The 19,552-nt window shown below is 38.0% G+C and overlaps 1 protein-coding gene across 13 annotated transcripts in view; it reads right to left on the bottom strand.

Annotated features, from left to right (window-relative positions):
• The window catches only part of SYNE2 (spectrin repeat containing nuclear envelope protein 2), a 244,648-nt gene that overhangs the window by 199,432 nt on the left and 25,664 nt on the right, over positions 1 to 19,552 (bottom strand). For all 13 annotated transcript variants that reach the window (XM_083350942.1, XM_083350953.1, XM_083350943.1 and 10 more), the window contains exons 3-10: positions 9,247 to 9,308; positions 7,989 to 8,084; positions 6,940 to 7,017; positions 6,225 to 6,317; positions 5,383 to 5,564; positions 3,429 to 3,625; positions 1,652 to 1,752; positions 710 to 811 (exon numbers count right to left, since the gene is read on the bottom strand). In XM_083350942.1, the coding sequence (XP_083207068.1) occupies positions 710 to 811; positions 1,652 to 1,752; positions 3,429 to 3,625; positions 5,383 to 5,564; positions 6,225 to 6,317; positions 6,940 to 7,017; positions 7,989 to 8,084; positions 9,247 to 9,308 (911 nt within the window). The remainder of the gene's footprint in view (positions 1 to 709; positions 812 to 1,651; positions 1,753 to 3,428; positions 3,626 to 5,382; positions 5,565 to 6,224; positions 6,318 to 6,939; positions 7,018 to 7,988; positions 8,085 to 9,246; positions 9,309 to 19,552) is intronic.

Genomic DNA, 19,552 nt, shown 5'->3' with positions numbered 1-19,552 from the left:
TTTAAATAATAATTTTGTGCTTCCTATTCATAAACATAGGGTCACTAATCAAATTTTATTTTGATTAATTCCTATTTCGAGCTGCATAAAAAGTAGAGAAGGAATGGCAGCATGCAAAGCCAGCCCTTTGCTAAGGCTGATACCTTCTTTTCAATCAGAATAGAGCTGAAGACCCTTGGGAGGTCTTCTAGTCCAACCCCCTGCTCAAGCAGGAGACCCTATACCAGAAGTCCCCAAACCTTTGGGCACCAGGGACCGGTTCCGTGGAGAGAGGTTTTTCCACGGACCGGAGAGTGCGTGGTTTTGGGTGCTGCCTGCATCCCACGGATGGGGCTTCGCTTGTTTGTGTGGACCAGTTGCTGGCATGTTGCGGCCCAGTACCAGTCCACGGACTGGGGCTTGGAGACCCCTGCCCTATACCATTTCAGACAAGTAAATGTCTAGTCTCTTCTTAAAAACCTCCAGTGATGGAGCACCCACGATTTCTGAAGGCAAGCTGTTCCACTGATTAATTGTCCTCACTGTATGTGGTCTGAAGCACAGTTTGCTGTCATAAAATGCAACCATGTCTAAAAAGAGCACAGAAAGCAAAATCCAAAATCTTCACTTCATAAAAAGTTACCAAAAAGGGCTCAATTGTTACCATTTGATATTTCTTGTAATAAACAGTAATGCATCCTCCAAAGGATGCATTTACAAAGTTACTTACTTCACACTTCTTGTAGAAGGATGCATTCTCTAGCTCAGTCAGCAACTTTGTTAACTTACATTCCTCTGCATTGAGCCAGCTCAGGGTCTCTTTGATTTTTCCCTAGAAAGCAGAACAAAAAAATTGTATGTATTGCACAGATATTCCTGTTTGCATTGTTACAGAAAATAATGTTTTGTTAATCTTATTCCCAGAGATTTTGTCCTTCATAGACTGTTTTGAAAAACAACTGTGAAATATATTTGCTTCTAATTCATATGACTTATTTAGTTTTAGCTCAACAAGTTGTTTGACCCCAAACATTGAGTGTTTACAGCATAATTCAGCATAATCTGTGATTGAGGCCCCTATGCCTCAACCAATAAACATGGCTAAAATAAACCACTGTTTAGTATGTGATACAGTGTTCAGAATATATCAAACTGGCTGTATTCACATATTACACTATAGCAATAGCACTTAGACATAGAGCTTCAAAGCAAAATCAACTTATTGCCCCAAACAATCTGGGCCTTCATTTTACAACCTTGGAAGAATGGAAGACAGAATGAACTTTAAGCCCCATCAGGATCAAACTCCAGACTGTGGGCAGAGTTTGCCTGCAATGCTGCATTCTAACCACTGTGCCACCCAGACTCTTAAGCCATCATACGAACTATTTGTATTAATTTAGTGTAATGTATGAACCAAAGCATTATCAAATTAACAAACATTACATGTTGTAATAAGCCATTATTTTAAAGAAATGATTTAACATTATACATGTAACAAGATCATAATCGTAAGTGACATTAATTATCAGTGAATATTCTATCTGAACTAGCTGCAGGTCTAATCAAATTCTGAACGATGAAATTTATCACGGCATGGATTTTCATAGATAAAATTGTAAAAACAGGATGCAAAAAAAGTATAAAACATGTTCTAGAGCTTTTGGTGTACCTGCATTCTATCTTCAGCCACAGGTAAACTTTTAAAATACGGGAGAAACTGAGCCACATAAGTCATGATGGATTTTTCATCTGGACTGCTGACATCAACATCTGTGGAATGCCAAGAGATTTGAATATATTCCAAAGTACAAACTTCTAATAATACAATCCACTATGTATATTACTGATTAGATCTGCATTGCCCATAATTGTGTTAAGTGTTGGGTTTCAAAATTGCCTGGTCCACATGTAAATTATTTGTTTCTGGATTTCAACTTAGCATGATTTATGAACCATTCATTCTAGTTTAACAATATGTATACATTAGACCAATATAGCATGTTCAACAACAAATATTGTTATCTGACAATACATCCTTTAACTGTGATTATTCCCGCAGTGGCTCAGTTAGTTATGGGCAAACTATTATATGACAGGCAAAATATTTTTATTTTATTTTACCTCCTCAAATTTGTGCAGATGCAGGAGACAGAGTCAATGTGATGGAGAGTCTTTAACTCCCCAGTCCTTCTATCTCCTGCCTGCTGTCTTATTTCTTTTTTTTTTAATCCCATTTATATCCTGCCCTTCTCTGAAGACTCAGGGCGGCTTACAATCTAAAGCACTATGTGCTCAGCAATAGCCTTCATTCTATGTATATACCTGCTTATTAGGGCTTTCTCCCCCCCCCCCAAGCGGCATTATTACAAAGTCAGCTTATTGCCCCCAACAATCTGGGTCCTCATTTTACCTACCTGGGAAGGATGGAAGGCTGAGTCAACCTTGAGCCTGGTGGGACTCGAACCTGCACTAATTGCAGGCAGCTGGTGTTCCTTAAGGAGGCATTAGCCCACTGCTCCACCAAGGCTCTTGGGAAACAGTTTTGGTAATTCATATGTAAGACAGCTCCTTCAAAGTGTTTGAGAGACTACAGGGATTCAGCCTGGTATTTCCTATTGGGAAATTATGTTATCAGCCCTTCCTTTTAAATAGCAGGTCGAGAAGGAAATCATGGGACAAATACTTCTAGCAAGAAGGAAATGCTATAGTCTTTCTCATCTTTGAGTGAAATCTCTGCCACCCAATACTCCTCAGCAACCTTTCCCAATGTGAAAGTAGGGCAGAATCTCCAAGTAGAAGCTTCCAAACATCATAGGTGTTGCCCATCTTGCTACTTTTGGAAATGCAGCTATCAGCCTGAATAAGTTTCTTGGGGGTGGGGGGATAAATTATCCACTGAGAAAGTCTGTAAACAATATGTTTACAGTATTAGACCTAGCTCCAAATCCAATCCAGAGGAACCCAGTGAAAAACTCTCGTGGCTGAGGAGGCTGCAGAGGTCTCCTTAACCCCATGCCAACTTAAATATCTTATGGTAGAACTCCAGAATTAGACCATCCTGGGGCAAATGGATCTGTGGTTTGACCCAAAATAACTGCATATATTTTATATTTAAGCTAAAAACAATCAAAAGGATTATAGAAATGTACACTTGATAGTGATATTAAAGAAAATTGCAAAGCACATGTTTGGTTATATCTGTCATTGCCACTTTTAATATGCATAATGTTGATTTTCTTTAAGAGTCTTATCATTTTATCTGTTCCAATACAATATAATTAATAATAAACTAATATTAATAAAATGAAGGCAAGGCAAAGCAAGGCAAGACCAAAATTGGTATAATAAATCAGCACAATTAAGTAAGCACTTCTGGGTTTAAAGATGCTCAAAACTGAACATCAAGCAGATTGAAGCTAAAGTGCATATAAAAATCTATGAGTTACCTTCAGGTTCAAGTAGCCGGGGTATACTGAGTTCCTTCTCTGCAACTTGAAACGCCTCTCTCAGATTCTCCTTATTTGATCTCTTTTTTGCTTTCTCCACATCAACAAGGCCTGGCCTTAATGCATGAATGATGGCTAAGAAAGCCAATCCATTTCTCCAACTGGATTTGAAATCTGCAACATTGATAGACCCATGCCTATGATCAAAAACATTTAAAACACACACAAAATTAAAGTAAGAGGGGGAGAAATATTATGCTGGACAAGAAAATAAAAATTTGTATACCAGTCTGTTCCCTCATCCTGGTTTTAAAACTAGCTATAAACCTTCTGCCCTTAGCTTAAACACCAAAGAGGCTCCATTAACCAATGTATGGATAGATGTTTTTAAAGAAAGAAAATAGCAAATGTGGGAGGCGATGTATAGCTTGCCCTGATTTTCAATAAAAACTCTGAGAAATTATAACTTAAAAGTTGGAGGAAGGAGAGTTATTTTCTATGACATAATAAACCGATTACTGACATAATTCCAATATATAATGAAAGAAATGTTACACCATTTGTTCCTTCAAGCACATTTCCTTTCTATGCAGTTCAAGGAAGGAATGCTACTTGTATCAGATAGGTTTCTTGTTTAGCTACATATATTAAACCTAGGCAAATGAAATAAATTTGTTAGTTAGAAGAGTAAAAGCTCCTTGCAAAATGGGAAATCAGTTCTGTCTTCTGTCTGCATGAAAGAGAATCACAAACAGACTCAGCAAATACTAGCTGCACTTCCTAAGCCCCCTTAGCCCAACAATCCCACAGGTTCATAGTTTTAGGAGCTCTCCCTACCCTGTACATAATTTCCCTCAAAAGCAGAAGACAGGCTTAAAACTAAAAAAGCTCCACACAGGTAGAGAATAGGTTGTATTTATGAAAAGTGATGTTTCCTGGGTGCAGAAAGGTGAAATGACTCATTGATCGAACACAGATATCATTTGCTGCATTTATTGGAGGAGCTTCAGCTGTGCACAGAGGGAAGTAAGAAATCAGCTTGCCATTTGTTTCAGCATAACTTACCCAACTCTTTTGATCTCCTGGACAGAGTCCCAAAAGCTATTATCAGTTTGATTACAACTATGCAAGAGTTTGGAAGGACAGCCACCTACCTCTCAAAAAAGATTTGTTTACAATGCTACAACACCAATCTGTAATTACCTCTGTCAACTCACCCTGCATTCATTATAAAGTCAAGCTGCATGCTATCAATATGTTTAGATTATGCATAATGAATTTATTCAATCCAGTCTTCCTCAACTAATGTATAGCAGATATTTTAGATTCTGACTCCCATAAGTTCCAGGTAGTTATAATGGGCAGAGTTTATTGGAGTTGTCCACCCAAACGTCTGGAAGGAATCAGGAAAGCCTCCCATAATCTTTCTTTAAAGTCATCTGTAGTAGAGTACATTTATTCCTTGCAAATTCTGAACTACAGCTGCTATATTGCAGCTTTCTAATGTCAGGCCAACATCAGTTTATAGTATGCAACACAAAGAAACACTTCTTTCTCTTCCTCTTTTGGTATTCCTTATTTCCATCTATCACTCTTTTCCTCTACATTTTTAATTTAGATTTAGCACCGAGTCCTATAATATGGCTTTATTAAGTGTTAAATACCCGCAGGTACTGTTATATTTCATACTATGAACTTTCCATGAAGAAAGAGCAGCTGAAAAATGCATCTTAATATGCCTGTTGAGGTACATTTTAAATACTATATTATGCATTTAGAAATCTTTGAAGAATATAATTTTTGTGAATTCTGACACAAACTGGATACATAAGACTAATATGCTGATATAGATGTAGCTGCTTCTCAGATCTGCATTTACACTACAGCTCAAAGTTTAAAATAAGCAAATAAAGGCGGAAACCGATTTAAAACTGATTTTCCTATTCTGACATACTTGTCACACTGTTCCTTAGCCCATAGCAGGACAGCCTTCTTTGCTGATATCTTCCACCGTTCCTTTGCTTTGACATTAGTTCTAGCTGTTGGGCTTGTTGCTGGTGATAAATCCACTGTGCTTGGACTATCCAGAGATGAATAACTGTATCCACAAGAAAGAGCCTTGGCTAATTCTTCAATCTATCCATGGAAATCAAAAAGAAAGAAAAGATGCATTTGAAAATGTCTGACTGTACCTAAAAGAAAGGGTTAACTCAAATGGCTGGTTTTGATATGATCTGCTCCAGCCAGAAAAACCATGCAGAAAAAAAAGACTACCAAAAAAATCTAGTTAGACATAATTTTGACAACACACATTTTTCACGCAGGATTTGGGTTCTCTATCACATTAAATAAGTATAATCACCCAATACATTGAGCTTAGTATCCTGCTAGGAACTATTCTATCTCAACACTATGAATTTGAGTTGAAAAAAATCTGTAACTAAATATTCAATATTTTCCTTATCAACCATATGGAGGAAAACATTCAAAAAGTAACAAGTATAAATAACATAATATTTGAACTTCAATTTGCACTAGCCATGTTAAAATATGATAAATAACCTCCCGAAATGATTGAATGTAGTCAAAAGATCATAATTTAAACAGAGATAATAAAACAGTAAGAAAAATTATCATAATTTTACATTACAAGTTACATGTTTAAAATAGTTTCTTGGTTTAGCCATGGTAGAAGAAGCAGAACTGACAAAGTCAGTACTGTATTAAAATTGTGGGACAACCACTAATTGGAATAAAATTTGAAATATCTTTTTCTTTATGTTGATTAGTACTTACATGAAAATGCAATATGATGATCCATATGAGACCAAGCACGATGGATGGTTTTCCTTCTATGATATCAGCAACATGGATGTTTATAAGTTTGAGCTGGGAAAAAATGAGGATTTATTGTTTTGATGAACTGGGAGCCTCCAAATGTGCTGAGATTATTTCCCAAAGTTCTCAGTCAACTGAAAGAGGAAAAATCCTTTGAGTTACAATCCCAGGACATTTGGAGGACAGCCATAGGAAATAGTGGCTTGTGTCACAAATCTGCAATGTTTAGTGTATGATTTACACAACAACAATCTTGATCCATTGCTAGTGGTGGAACAAACTGCAATAGTATAGAAAGAAAATAAACTTGTTTTAAGATGAGAACACAGTGCCCCAAATCCAACTATTGATGGGCACAGATATTTGCTTCTCTTCCTTGAAAAGTAACAACTAACTTGTTCAATTGTGATTCAGGCACCAAAAAAGGACTACCATGTGTGCTTGTTGCAAAAAGAAGATACAATAAAAATACAAAATATGCAAATATCACAGAGACCTAGCAATCAATCTGGATGTCCTTCACATGTAGGAAAATGTTCTTATATAGCTGAGATCTGTAACTAATTTTATAGTGAAATTGCTGGAAATAAATACTGAACAATTCATTTAATAATTCCTTTAATGCTCTAGCAAGTAAGTAAACTCGGGCTCCTTTCAAAGCTGGAATACTAACTGATCTATTCTTCAGGAAGGTTAAGGCATTTTCAATGTTGCTTCTGCATTGGAAAGTGTTCGATCCCTTTTCACGTGGCTATAAAATATAAAGAAACAGAAAAAGAACAGTTTGACCAATATAAACAGTGACAATGTTTCACTATTTGTAAATATATATTCCTGATTGAAATCTTACAAGACAAACTGACAATTATAAAAGGAAATTCATGTAGTATATTCATGTAGGTAGGATGTACTAATAATAGATTATATTTGCAGATGGCTGGATTCTGAAGTTATTTTCTACTTTGATTCTTTCCCCTTATATGTGCTACTACTGTTCTTGTAAAAATTGCAGAAATATCTATGTGCAGTATGTGTAATGCTTTACAAAGACTGAAAGTAAAGTTCATTGCCCCAAGGGACTTACCCTCTTCAAGGAGTTATATAGGAGGGAAGAGGGAAATTGAAACACGAAGAAAAACAAACATATGTTCTGAGACAGTTATCATCCTAAACCCTTTTGGCACAAAATACTTTGCATTTTGAAAAATAATACTAACACAAAGTCTTACAAACAAGAAACTGTGTTTAACGGACTGGTGAACTTTATCCATTTTACATAATTTGCTTTTGTGATTCAGATATTTCAGACTAGTTGAGGAGAAGCATATCTTTGTAGGAGCCACTTTGGTCTAGTGTTTAGGACATGAGGTTAGAAAGCAGGAAAATGTGAGTTCAAGTCCTCCCTTAGCCATGAAAGCCAGTTGGGTGACCTTAGGTAACTCTCTCTCAGCCCAACCTCACAGGGAAGTTGTTGTGGGGAAAATAGGAGGAATGTGTGTTGGATATGTTCTCTGCCTTATGTTTTTTGTAAAAATAAGAGAGACTGGATATAAATAAAATAAATAAATAGTAAACAAAAGATTTAGGAAATGCATCTATGTTTTTCTCAGCTGAGAAACTTGGGCTATTTGGTTAAGTGACTGTTGAGAAACATGAGAACTACTCCTATGTACACAGTCTTTCTATGAATTCTTTTGATTGAGTTAACCATGATACTCTTACCAATTGTTGTCCAGAAAGGACCTCCAGCAGATCCAAAAGCACATGTCCCTTCCCAATGTCTGAATACAAGTCCAAGATAAGAGAAGGTGACGGATGCTGCAGAATAATTATTTATATTTGGTTATATATACTACAGTGCTTTTAGTATGCATTACAACAAAATAATATGCATAACTGAATGCATATTTTTGACCTAAGGGGCTCTTGTACAAATACTTTAGCAACCAGTTCTCAGTGTGTTAGTCTCTGCATCATCCTAAAAACCTGCTAGCAGATGGGGCTATTGTCATACTGTCAACTATAGGTTAAGCAACACTTTCTTGCTAGGCTTCATATTCCATGAAACTGTAGTACTTTTTAAAAAATGTTTATAATTAGTAGCACTAATAATGATAGTCAGTGCTTTTTTTGTAAAAGAAAAAGGTGCCGGAACTCACACATGTCATACAACCCGCCTTGCCTACTCTACAAGGTTCCATCCAAAAAAGGTGCCAGAACTCCGTTCTGAGCGTTCTATGAGAAAAAAAGCCCTGATGATAGTAAAGAATCTGCCAACTTGAAAAACAAAGCATCAATGTTTACCATCATCTCTTTATTTACAGATTTCTAAATCAATTTGTCAACAGGCATTCTGAGAAAATAAAATTAGTAGGGGCTTGTCCTTCGCCTACCCTTCAAAAGACAAAGCTACCGCAAACTGCTGAAATAGGGACCATCTTAGGAGACCACAGGGAATGTTTGGGCAATATCACCATCCTGATCATTGGACATTTTGTGACTAGACATTTTGTGACTTGTCAGCAATTTAGTGAAAGTGCAAGGAAAATGTTCACTGTTCCAAATGGCTAAAACAGGTTGCCCATTCTTGGATCTGTTGAGCTGAGGTGCCACCAAGGCAGCTACCCAAAAATGTGCTGAGTCATACTTCAATCTAGTGCTGTTTAAGTGGCAAAAGATGACCAACTGAGCCAATAAATCCACAATGTTGGTTTAGTTAATAGTTAGCTTTGACAGTTTTTTTACATGCATGGAAAAAAGATACTATCAGTTCTATGCCCTATATGTATACCCTACAAACAATTCACAAGCAATTCAGACATTTCACCAAGTTTTGATACTTGCTGTAAATACTTTCTGTTTCCATTTACTTTTTCCTACTGAGATTCAAATGTTTAATCAGATAAAAGGGACTGAAACATTATTATACTTTACATATATATATTTTTTTTAAAAATCAACATCACCACCATCCCATTACCTTTTCTAGCTGTGAGTTCACCCAGCTTGTGAAAGTTCTTTTTTGAATATCCTCTTGCTCAGCTATTTTGTAAAATAAAAACAAAATTATAAAATTACTTATAAATTTAACCTGAGGTTATTAATATATTTACTACTCTTAATGCTTATTTTGTATACAAGTGAAAACAAGATACATAAAACACTTTCAGATAGCCAGGCTATCATTTGTGGAATTCAGGAAAAATCAGTGCTGACACAGATGCTAAATATATGCAACTCTATGAAAAATACTATGAGAGATGCAGACTTGAAAGTTAGACAATAATTACAATTCTTGAGAATGCATTGTTTGCAATGGTACAGATCTATCTTCTGCCTCATGATTGTATCTGTATTTTGAAACAATCTATAAAATCTAATTGTCAGAGAAAACAAAATATATACATTAATTATTTTGACATCAGGTTCAGTCCATTTTTAAAAAGTTGTCTGCTATTTTAGCCTTCCTTAGTCTGATGTTGTCCAAGGATTTGAGCTCCAGGTTTGGGAAAGTCTGTTTAAGTCTTATTTAAATATCCACATTTAGTTTAAAAACCAAAAAACTCAAGAAAAGGAAGGCCCTTCAAATAGCACTTCTCCATTCAAAGGTCTGAAAAACAAGCACAGCATGCATATATATTATCTGGTCACGGCATGCTATTTAAATAGAGACCCAGTTTGGCATTGTGGTTAATGCACCAGACTAGAGAGAGTTCTAGTCCTGCCTTAGGCACAAAGCCAGCTGGGTGACATAATAATGGAGGTCATCTAGTCCAACCCCCTGCTCAGGCAGGAAACTCTATACCATTTCAGACAAATGCCTGTCCAGTCTCTCCTTAAAAACTTCCAGTATTGGAGCATTCACAGCTTCTGGAGGCAGGTTGTTCCACTGGTTAATTGTTCTAACTGTAGAGGAAATTTCTGCTTAGTTCTAGGTTGCTTCTTTCTTTGCTTAGTTTCCATCCGTTGCTTCTTGTCCTGCCTTCAGGTGGTTTGGAGAATAAGTTGACCCCCTCTTCTTTGTGGCAACCCCTGAGATATTGGAACACTGCTATCATGTCCCCCCTCATCCTTCTCTTCATTAAACTAGACATACCCAATTCCAGCAACCGTTCCTTATATGTTTTAGCCTCCAGTCCCCTAATCATCTTTGTTGCTCTTCTATTGGACCAGTTGCTCTCTCTTAGGCCTAAGAAGAAGGCAATGGCAAACCACTTCCAAAATCTTGTCCAGGCAAAAAACCCCAATTAGATAGATAGATAGATAGATAGATAGATAGATAGATAGATAGATAGATAGATAGATATAAAATCAGTATCCTTTTCTTTTTGATGTGGCCATATGATTTGAGCCCTATCCTCCACAGCAAAAAAGAAATGTATCATATAACATATGTAACAATGTTTCAAATGCATGGAAATAGTGACTGTATTCAGTGGTGGAATTCAAATATGTGAACAACTGGTTCTCTGTGTGGATGCCGCTTCCAGAAGTCCGTTCTGGGCCTGGGCAACAAAAAATTAGCTACTGGTTCTGCCGAACTGGTGCAAACCGGCTGAATCCCACAAATACTGCCTCTGCGTATTACTTCAAAATACACAGCTTCATACACAGGATTCTTTGCAGAGGCATGTGTGCAATTTCAGTGGAAAAATGGAGAGATTCCTTTACATTTGGCTTAACATGTACATTTTTTAAAAAATAACAATCTTAGTCTTGTATCACATTGAGCTATACTCTTTATTAGCGCCTTGACTTAGTGCTCAGTGAGACTGTAACTTAATCAAGCATATGTGCTCTGGAGCTATAAAGGTTGCACAAAAAACAAAATACCCATTGACCTGCAGGTGTATGCTGTGAATTAATGCTAATATAGAATTTAGCATCCATAAAACCTGAGCGGAAAACTAGAGACATCTAGAAGTGCAGACATACTAGGCAATGTTGTTATCATTCACAGGCAATTTTTGCTGGCTGGAGACACTGAATTCTAGAATCTTCTTCCTTGTCCTCAGGTGTATTTTGGAGAAAGGAGTAAGGGATCTTTTGTATTTTCATTGTTATAGGTAGATCTTGCAGTATTTTATTTGTATATGGCAGTTCATATTTCCCTTCTCCTATCTCCTCCACCTCTAGGTCCATTTCTTCTGCTTCATCCTCTGGTTTATGGTTTATTTGTTCATACTTTGTAATCGTTATCTAGGAACTTCTCAGTTGTAGCTTCAATTTGGAAATTTGGTCATTTATATTATTTTTAGTTATTTTTATGGTTTCTTTTTATGTCCTCTTTATGTGCAACATTTGTTTGATGAATTAGCTGTAGCATGGAAAATATTTCCTTCTGAAAGGTATTTGTTTTTTCTTGAGGCATCATTCCTAGAAATCCTCTTGTGTCATCAGTCTCAGTAAGAGTGGAACAAAGTTTCCTCTAGTTTTCTAGTCTTTATATGTAGCCTTTATAATCCAGTCCTAATGGCAGTATTTTATAGTAATCCTTTGTCTCAAGTATCCTGAAAATTGTCAGGCAAGGTTGTAATCCACAATGTTCCAAGTATTCAAAATGTTTAACCTCCCTCCAGCTAGACATATACAAAAGTCGTTTTTTTTCCTTCTCTCCCACTAGCTGTTGAGATTAAAAGTCCAAGCTCAGTAGGTATTTATAGTCCAAGAAGGTCAGGATGATAAGTATGCCAAAATATTTTCCTTTATTGCCAGCTGTTCTCCCTTCAGCTGAAAGTCACCAAACAGCCAAGGGACTAATTATAGTGCTGTACTCAAATCCAACACTTGATGTCATCCAAAGTCCATTTTCCACTCTTAAAACAAAGGGCTGATTTCTTATATTTCACCTCAGTGATATTTTTCCCAAAGAGAAAATCTTAACAATTATTTCCGTTCTCAAATTTATCAAAACTGTAGCTTTGCATTACTTTCACTTCAGTATTGTTTTTCTGTCCCCCATAAAAATTTTAAAACACCAGTTCCGTTCATATCCAGAGGTTTTTATCTTCTTGGGAGCCTTTCCCAGGAAATTCAGTTGTAAAATAGTAAAAAAAAGGATTAATATCCTCGCCCAGTGCTTTTTATGATGTGCTAATGCAGACATGTCAAACACAAGGCCCGGGGGCCAGATCCGGCCCACGAAGTGGTTTCATGTGGCCCACAAAGCCATCCTGGAAACAGTGAGGGAACGGCCCCCACTGCCTTGGCCCTGGCCCAGAGACCCTCCTTCTGCTAGAGACCCTCAGATCTGTCCCACTCCTGCCCAGGCCCCCATAGGCACCCTTGATGCGAATGATGTAGAGCTGGCCATGCCCACCCAGTAGGCCATATGCACTGTAGCCACGCCCACCCAGTAGGCCACGCCCACCCTGGCCACACCCAGATGGCCCCCTGAGGGCAACCTTAATGCTGATGCAGCCCTCAATGAAATTGAGTTTGACACCCCTGTGCTAATGGAAGCTTTTGCTCTTCGGTTGTCAGCAGCTAATGGCTGGCCACAGAGGTGTAGCTGGTCTTTCCCCTGCCAGTTTAGAGGGCTTTCCTTGGATCAAAAGGAAAGACCACCATCTCTCCATAATCAACAAGGCACCCCTCCTTCTTCATTGTCTCTTCGGGCTGACTTTAAGCCCTTTTCAGGGTGCGGAAATTGGGTGCGGAAGGCAGAGCCCTGCCTTCCTGCGTCCGTCTTACTGTGACACAAAACCAGAAGTCCTGTCTGTTGCTCCTTGTGCAAAACACCAAATGCATATTGTTCCCATATGTGAGTTTTTATCAATTTTCCCCATTTTTTAAAAAATGGATGCTTCTCCCAAAGCATGCAAAAGTGCAATTTCCTTTCCCAACAATCTAAGAAATGCTCTCCCAGATATATATACTGTGGTGAATTAGAGAGCAATTTACTTTTACTTTGTCTCAAAGGTGCTTTTTCAAAAGACAACTGGACTTTGTTTTTTCCTTGAGGAAGAAGACCTTTTGCTTCTCATCCAAGTTCTAACTGTACTAATGACCAAATGACTGCAAAGAAATATGATCCTTCCATTCACCACCACCACCATCCAGTCAGAACTTATGAAGCTTCTTGTATGAGAAGTGAAACATCTTCTTCCTCAAAGGAAAAAAACAAAGTCTAGTTGCCTTTTGAGACAACCATGATCTAGATGACTGAGAATTTCCATGGACACTCCAACTTTGTACTTTCAAAAATATTCTTTTCTTAAAAAGAAAAAAATGCTACCTTATATCACCAAGTTATATTAAAATCCCTGTTTACAATCAGAAATACTCATACTGTACTTCATGAGTAAGAAAGGGTTTTTTTAACTTTGAATTCCTTTTTAAAATGCTTGCTAGGTAGATACTTATCAACATTTCTAGGATGTCTCAAGGCAGCATTAAATTTGCATTTAATTTACATTTCACCAGTATTTGTTATCCAAAGAGTCACAAGGGATTACCTTGTTCCTCATTCAAACTAAGGATTAAATTATTAGCATAGGCATTTTCAACAAGAAACCTAATATTCTCAAAACCATTGCAAAGAGAATTAGACAAGTAAGCTCTAAACATGGTGTACCCCTTGTGCTAACACTGTGTCGGTCCTCCCAAGTAAACCAGACGGGACACAGAATTAGATGAACTAATTCTATTTTATTGTAAGGCTGCATAAGTCTTGCAAGACTGAAGCTGCAAATTTTCCTTTGCCACTGTTAGCTGCTTGGTCCATTAAGATGACTTCTTCCTAAATTTCTATCTCTGACTTTTAAGGCACTGGGCTTCTGCCTCTCTTGTATGATTGTTTCCTAAGCAGCACATTTTCTCCTTTTTCCCCAAGGTGACCCATACATTCCATTACAGTTAGGCTATACTGTATAGTACATATCCAGCGCATTGTGGGAATCCAATTCTTAGTAGGATGGAAACCCATAGTTCATGACTTGCAATAGATAAACCCAGCCACTATATCATATTCAACAAATTACTGCCAAAACAATAGTTAAACATGATATATGATCCAGCCATCATGTGACTAAAGTTGCAAACAGTGTTTTGTATTCTTTATGAGGGGAAGATGATAGCAGCCAAGGAGAGCAAGCCTGAATCCCTTTGATCATAACATTCAGGGTTTAAAGATACCTTAAAACACTCTATAACTGTTGGGTTTTCTGTATGGCAGAATTGCCCTAGTGGGCAATTAACAATATTGGCTTTGTCTTATCCATACCCCACAGATGAGCTAGGTTCAAGTTGCCTTTAGTTATTCCAGTTTGTACTGTTTTCTCTCTTCACCGAATACAGGTTTGATCACTGACATGATTGATGATGCTTCCTTAAACAAGCAATCGATGACACCTATGTATTGAGATCTGCCAAGCTCCTACGGGCATTTTAGGCTTCTGAGAATATGCATTACCCTCCATGGGTTTTGTTGGGGCTGCAGAGAGATGGGCACCTAAATTCTGTTGAGGCAATTATTTGCATAACACCTGATTGGCACCTTGGAAACTGTTTACAGTGTATTAAATAGCAAACAGTAAAAGTTAAACACGGTGGCACATATACCTTCAGTAATTGGTTACAGCAGAGCATAGCAGATGACTATTAACAATTTCTGATATGATCAAGGCAAAAAAGAAAAAAACAAAAGGAAGAATGAAGACTACCCTCTCAAGGTTAACTAACGAAAAAGCAAGTGCAAGGTTTCCTCCTTAACAGAATTCTGGGCATACTTTAAGGACAATGGCTGCAACAAAGAGATCTTTTTCCCGCAAAGGAAAGCAAAATGGAAGAAGTTAATGAAGTGATCAGGGTGTTGATAGAGGAGCCTAAGAGCTTATTACCTTACAGTAGAAGGATTAATTGGCTGAACAGCTTTCTCACAGGAGGGTAAACTTTGGTGTAACTGAAGATAAAGCAAACAAATTTCAAGGATGACAAGGCAGGAGGCAAGCCTAGGAGATCTTGCTAGTTTGCTTTAATGATAGGCTCAGGTCAAGTTAGAGATAAGGGAAGGGGGGTCGTACTCATACTATCAGTGCCAAAACAATTTCACTGCTGAGAGGCCCTCTGCAAAAGAGATGAATGGGATAGATAGATAGATAGATAGATAGATAGATAGATAGATAGATAGACAGACAGACAGACAGACAGACAGACAGACAGACAGACAGACAGACAGACAAGATTAATGCAGTATATTGAGGTAAATGAGGGCAGAATTCAGGTAAATGAGGGCAGATATGATATTGTTGCCATTACGGAAACTTGGTGGGATGAAATCCATTCTCTGACTGGAGGCCTCCTCAGGGTGCCTCCAGTCAGAGAATGTCGGCTGGTGGCCCCCAGGGGGAGGGCCTTCTCTGTGGGCGCTCCGGCTTTGTGGAATCAGCTGCCGGTTGAGCTCCGGATGGCACCGGATCTCCGCTCCTTCCGGCGCGGGTTAAAGACCCATTTATTTGAACAAGCTGGCCTGGCCTGATGGGGAATTACTTACGGTTTTAATATTTATATATATTTTTATTATTTTTATTGTGGGCAATAATTTAATTTTTTTTAACTTTTGTACTTTTGTAGTTTTAAGATATGCCCTGTTCACCGCCCTGAGTCCTTCGGGAGAAGGGCGGTATAAAAATTTAATTAAATAAATAAATAAATAAATAAAATGGAATACACAGCTAGAGGGATTTAAATTGTTTAAAAGAAACAGACCAAATAAAAGAAGAGATGGAGTTGCTCTCTACATAAGAAATAACTACATCTCTACAGATGTAGATGGCATAGACAAGTATACATAAAGTCTTTCAACCTCAATCAATCAAACTGTTCACAATTCAATGAAGTCTGTGGCAGCCAAAAGACCGTATAGTCTGCCACTAATACTCTGCAGGCAGTAATTATCTATCTAAGGTACCCAATGGCATTTCACTCCCCACTGCAGCTGCTTCCACACTCCACAGTTCCCCCTCATTTATTTTCAACATGAGGCTATTCTTTTTCCATACCAGACAACTCCAGGATATAATAATTTTGCAAAAGCTCTCATTCTTCTACCATGTGGTTCATTAAAACAGGCTTTTCACATTTAAAGGAATGATGAATAGACTCTTTGTGTCAGAGGATTTTAATAAGACTGTAGATTATCTTGGATTTATCTTGCTCCAGTTGCTTGCTTAGAGTAACTGATTGGCCTACAGTACATTTTACTCAAGATATTGGATTAGAAACGAGACATTTCCTTTTTAAAAGTACTACAATGCAAGGTTATCTTTTTTCTAAAGTTAAATAACTATTGATCATACACATCAGAGGAAGGCAACATTACATCTGCAGTATTTTGCGTGAAAACTCCCCAAATCGCCAGTAACTTTTGTTAATGTCTAGAGCAGGGGTGTCAAACTCAATTTCATTGAGGGCCGCATCAGCATTGCGGTTCCCCTCAGGGGGCCAGGTGGGTGTGGCCTACTGGGTGGGCGTGGCTAGAGTGTGTATGGCCTACTGGATGGGCATGGCCAGCTCTACATCGTTCGCATCAAGGGTGCCTATGGGGGCCTGGGCAGGAGTGGGACAGATCTGAGGGTCTCTGGCAGAAGGAGGGTCTCTGGGCCAGGGCCAAGGCAGTGGGGGCCGTTCCCTCACTGTTTCCAGGATGGCTTCGTGGGCCACATGAAACCACTTCGCGGGCCGGATCCGGCCCCCGGGCCTTGTTTGACATGTCTGGTCTAGAGGGATTGTAGCCCATTGCATCTGAACTGCCTTCCCCATTTGGATGCTCCCCAGATGCATGAAAGTCAATCCCCAGAATTCTCAGCAGAGATCAAACTAGCAGAGAATTTGGGGGGGGGGGCTGAGGTTTATATACCTGGAGTGTTCAAGTTTTAAAATCCAAGTCTACTGGAACACTGGTGTAAGTCATATGCCAATGCCCTTGTTTTCACTGCTAGATATCATCCATTATTAGAAGTCTGCCTGCCATTTTTTGGTTTTGCTTTGGTAGCTTTATTCTAATCTGGATATCTTATTTATTTATTAAATTTATTGGCCACCCATCTTACCAAAGGGTAATAACTAACATGAACATGTTGCTACAATTTTTTGTGTATATTTCCTTTCCCCCATCTTTAATTTATCAATGTATTTACACACACACACACACTCCTTTATAACTGTCTTCTGCTGTGATTTAATTTGGGAAGGGCTCAACACATCTGCCAGGCACCAAGCTGGATAAGACTTCCATAGATCATTGCTAACCACAAGTTGATTTCTATTCTGCCAAATGCCACTGACAAGTCAGCAGGATTAATTTCAAAGTCTATATACCTGGGACTACAAAATGGATAGGTGTAAGGAGAACCAGCTGATGGACCAAAGGAACAGTTTCTCATATTTTAATTTACCTGTCCACCACATCTGCCATACGCACTCATTTATAGTTTGTTGCCAACTTTCCTTCATTAACAAGAAACCTTTGGTTTAGTTAAAATAAATCTCATGTGTACATGTTTCTTCATATTCATACACTGTCAGATTTTTCTCTTTCTCTTGAGCCGTGGTGGCGCAGTGATTAGAATACAGTATTGCAGGCTAACTCACTGCTCATTCCAAGAATTCGATTCTGAGTTGCTCAAGGTTGACTCAATCTTCCATCCTTCCAAGGTCAGTAAAATGAGGATCCAGACTGTTGGAGGCAATAAGCTAACATTGTAAACCGCTTAGAGAGGGCTGTAAAGTACTATGAAGCGGTATATAAGTCCAAGTGCTATTGCTATTTCTCACTGCTCACCTGAAATATGCCCAAGCCCCAATCAAAAGATAGTGTTGGTGCTGCAAGAATGAAAGCCTTAGAATCACATACCCTGGATTATTGCACATGATAATAATTGGGCAAGCTACACTGAATATGTGAATAACTCACCTATCAGTGCGATACAGATAAAGATCCCCACTGTGCTTTTAAATAGGGGATGGATCTTACTAAATACTCAAGAATTATTTGAAACTCCAAGAACATTAAATGATCATGGACAGAGATTTTAAAACAGATGTACAAAAAGGGCAATCTGTGCATATATTTCATTAAAAATAAAATGCAACTGTAAGTTGAGTATATGGAATTTAGGTTCAGTCTAGCTTTCCCAGAACTGTCCACTATAACTAAAATGAACTATGAGATTTGCAGAGGTTATATATAATAAAATTCTGAATTAACATGGTTCTTTGAAGACACCACTCTATCATCTATTCCAGGGATCCTTTAATACGTCAATGCTGGGAATTGAATGAGGGGCCTTTTGCATAAATTAAAACTTTTCCTGACAAGAAGAAAACTACTGATGTTATTATGGCATTTTTAGTTTAACCCAAGGCTGGGAAAAGCTGCTATGACCCAACTTCTAACCTATTATCTATTACATGAAAATTTACAAAATATCTTTCAGAAACTGAATGGAAATATTATATTTCCAAGGACATGGTGATGCAATTAAGTCACAAGATAAACTGTGACAAATAGTCTAATTTTTAGAAAACACAGCCCTTTCCCTATAAGTAAAGGACAAAGCTGCAACTTTTTTCTAGGTTATGTTTCAATGTTTTCATTAGCTCTTCTCTGATATAAGGTATGAGTGTGGCCTGTTCAATTAAACAAGTACCTGCTTTAACAACTGATCTATCCAAATGTCCATTGAATCAGGTCCTGAGCATGAGAACTAAGTAGGTTAAGAAAGGGAATTGTGCTTCGGCAGATGGGGTGCAAATTGGATCAGCATGGAAAGTAAATTCTGCACAGACTTGTTCAATGGGAGTTCACACCCACCTCTTCCCTCTCTCCCAGATGCACACCTCATTCCCTTTCCTGGTCTTTCAAGCTTAGTATCCATGGGAACTGGGGGCCAGAACAGGTGTGATGGAGGGAAGATCAGCAATTACAATCTTTGTCACCAAATCTCTGAAGAGTTCTTCTTTCTGTCCATAAGGTCGAATAGATGCTAAGCAAAATTAATTTGCTTTCAGGTAAATTCATGTAAAGCAGCACTGCTGATAAACAGCATCATCCAGGTTCAACAATAGACAGTGAACTTCTAATCAACACTGCATCATAAAACAATGTCTACCTTTAATCTGTCTGCTGCCTATTACTAACTTTGGCTGGTGTACACAGGTAACCATACACTGAGATTACCGTAGAGTAATATGTTTTGTTTTGGAGCTGCAATTGATGCAGAATACAATTACTTATTTGCTGAATAGGGGATCAGTTACAGAGATGTTACTGCTGTGTTCAAGCA

Source organism: Vipera ursinii, assembly GCF_947247035.1.
Source record: "Vipera ursinii genome assembly, chromosome: 1".
Lineage (NCBI taxonomy): Eukaryota > Metazoa > Chordata > Lepidosauria > Squamata > Viperidae > Vipera > Vipera ursinii.
This window is presented reverse-complemented; position numbering and strand designations above follow the sequence as displayed.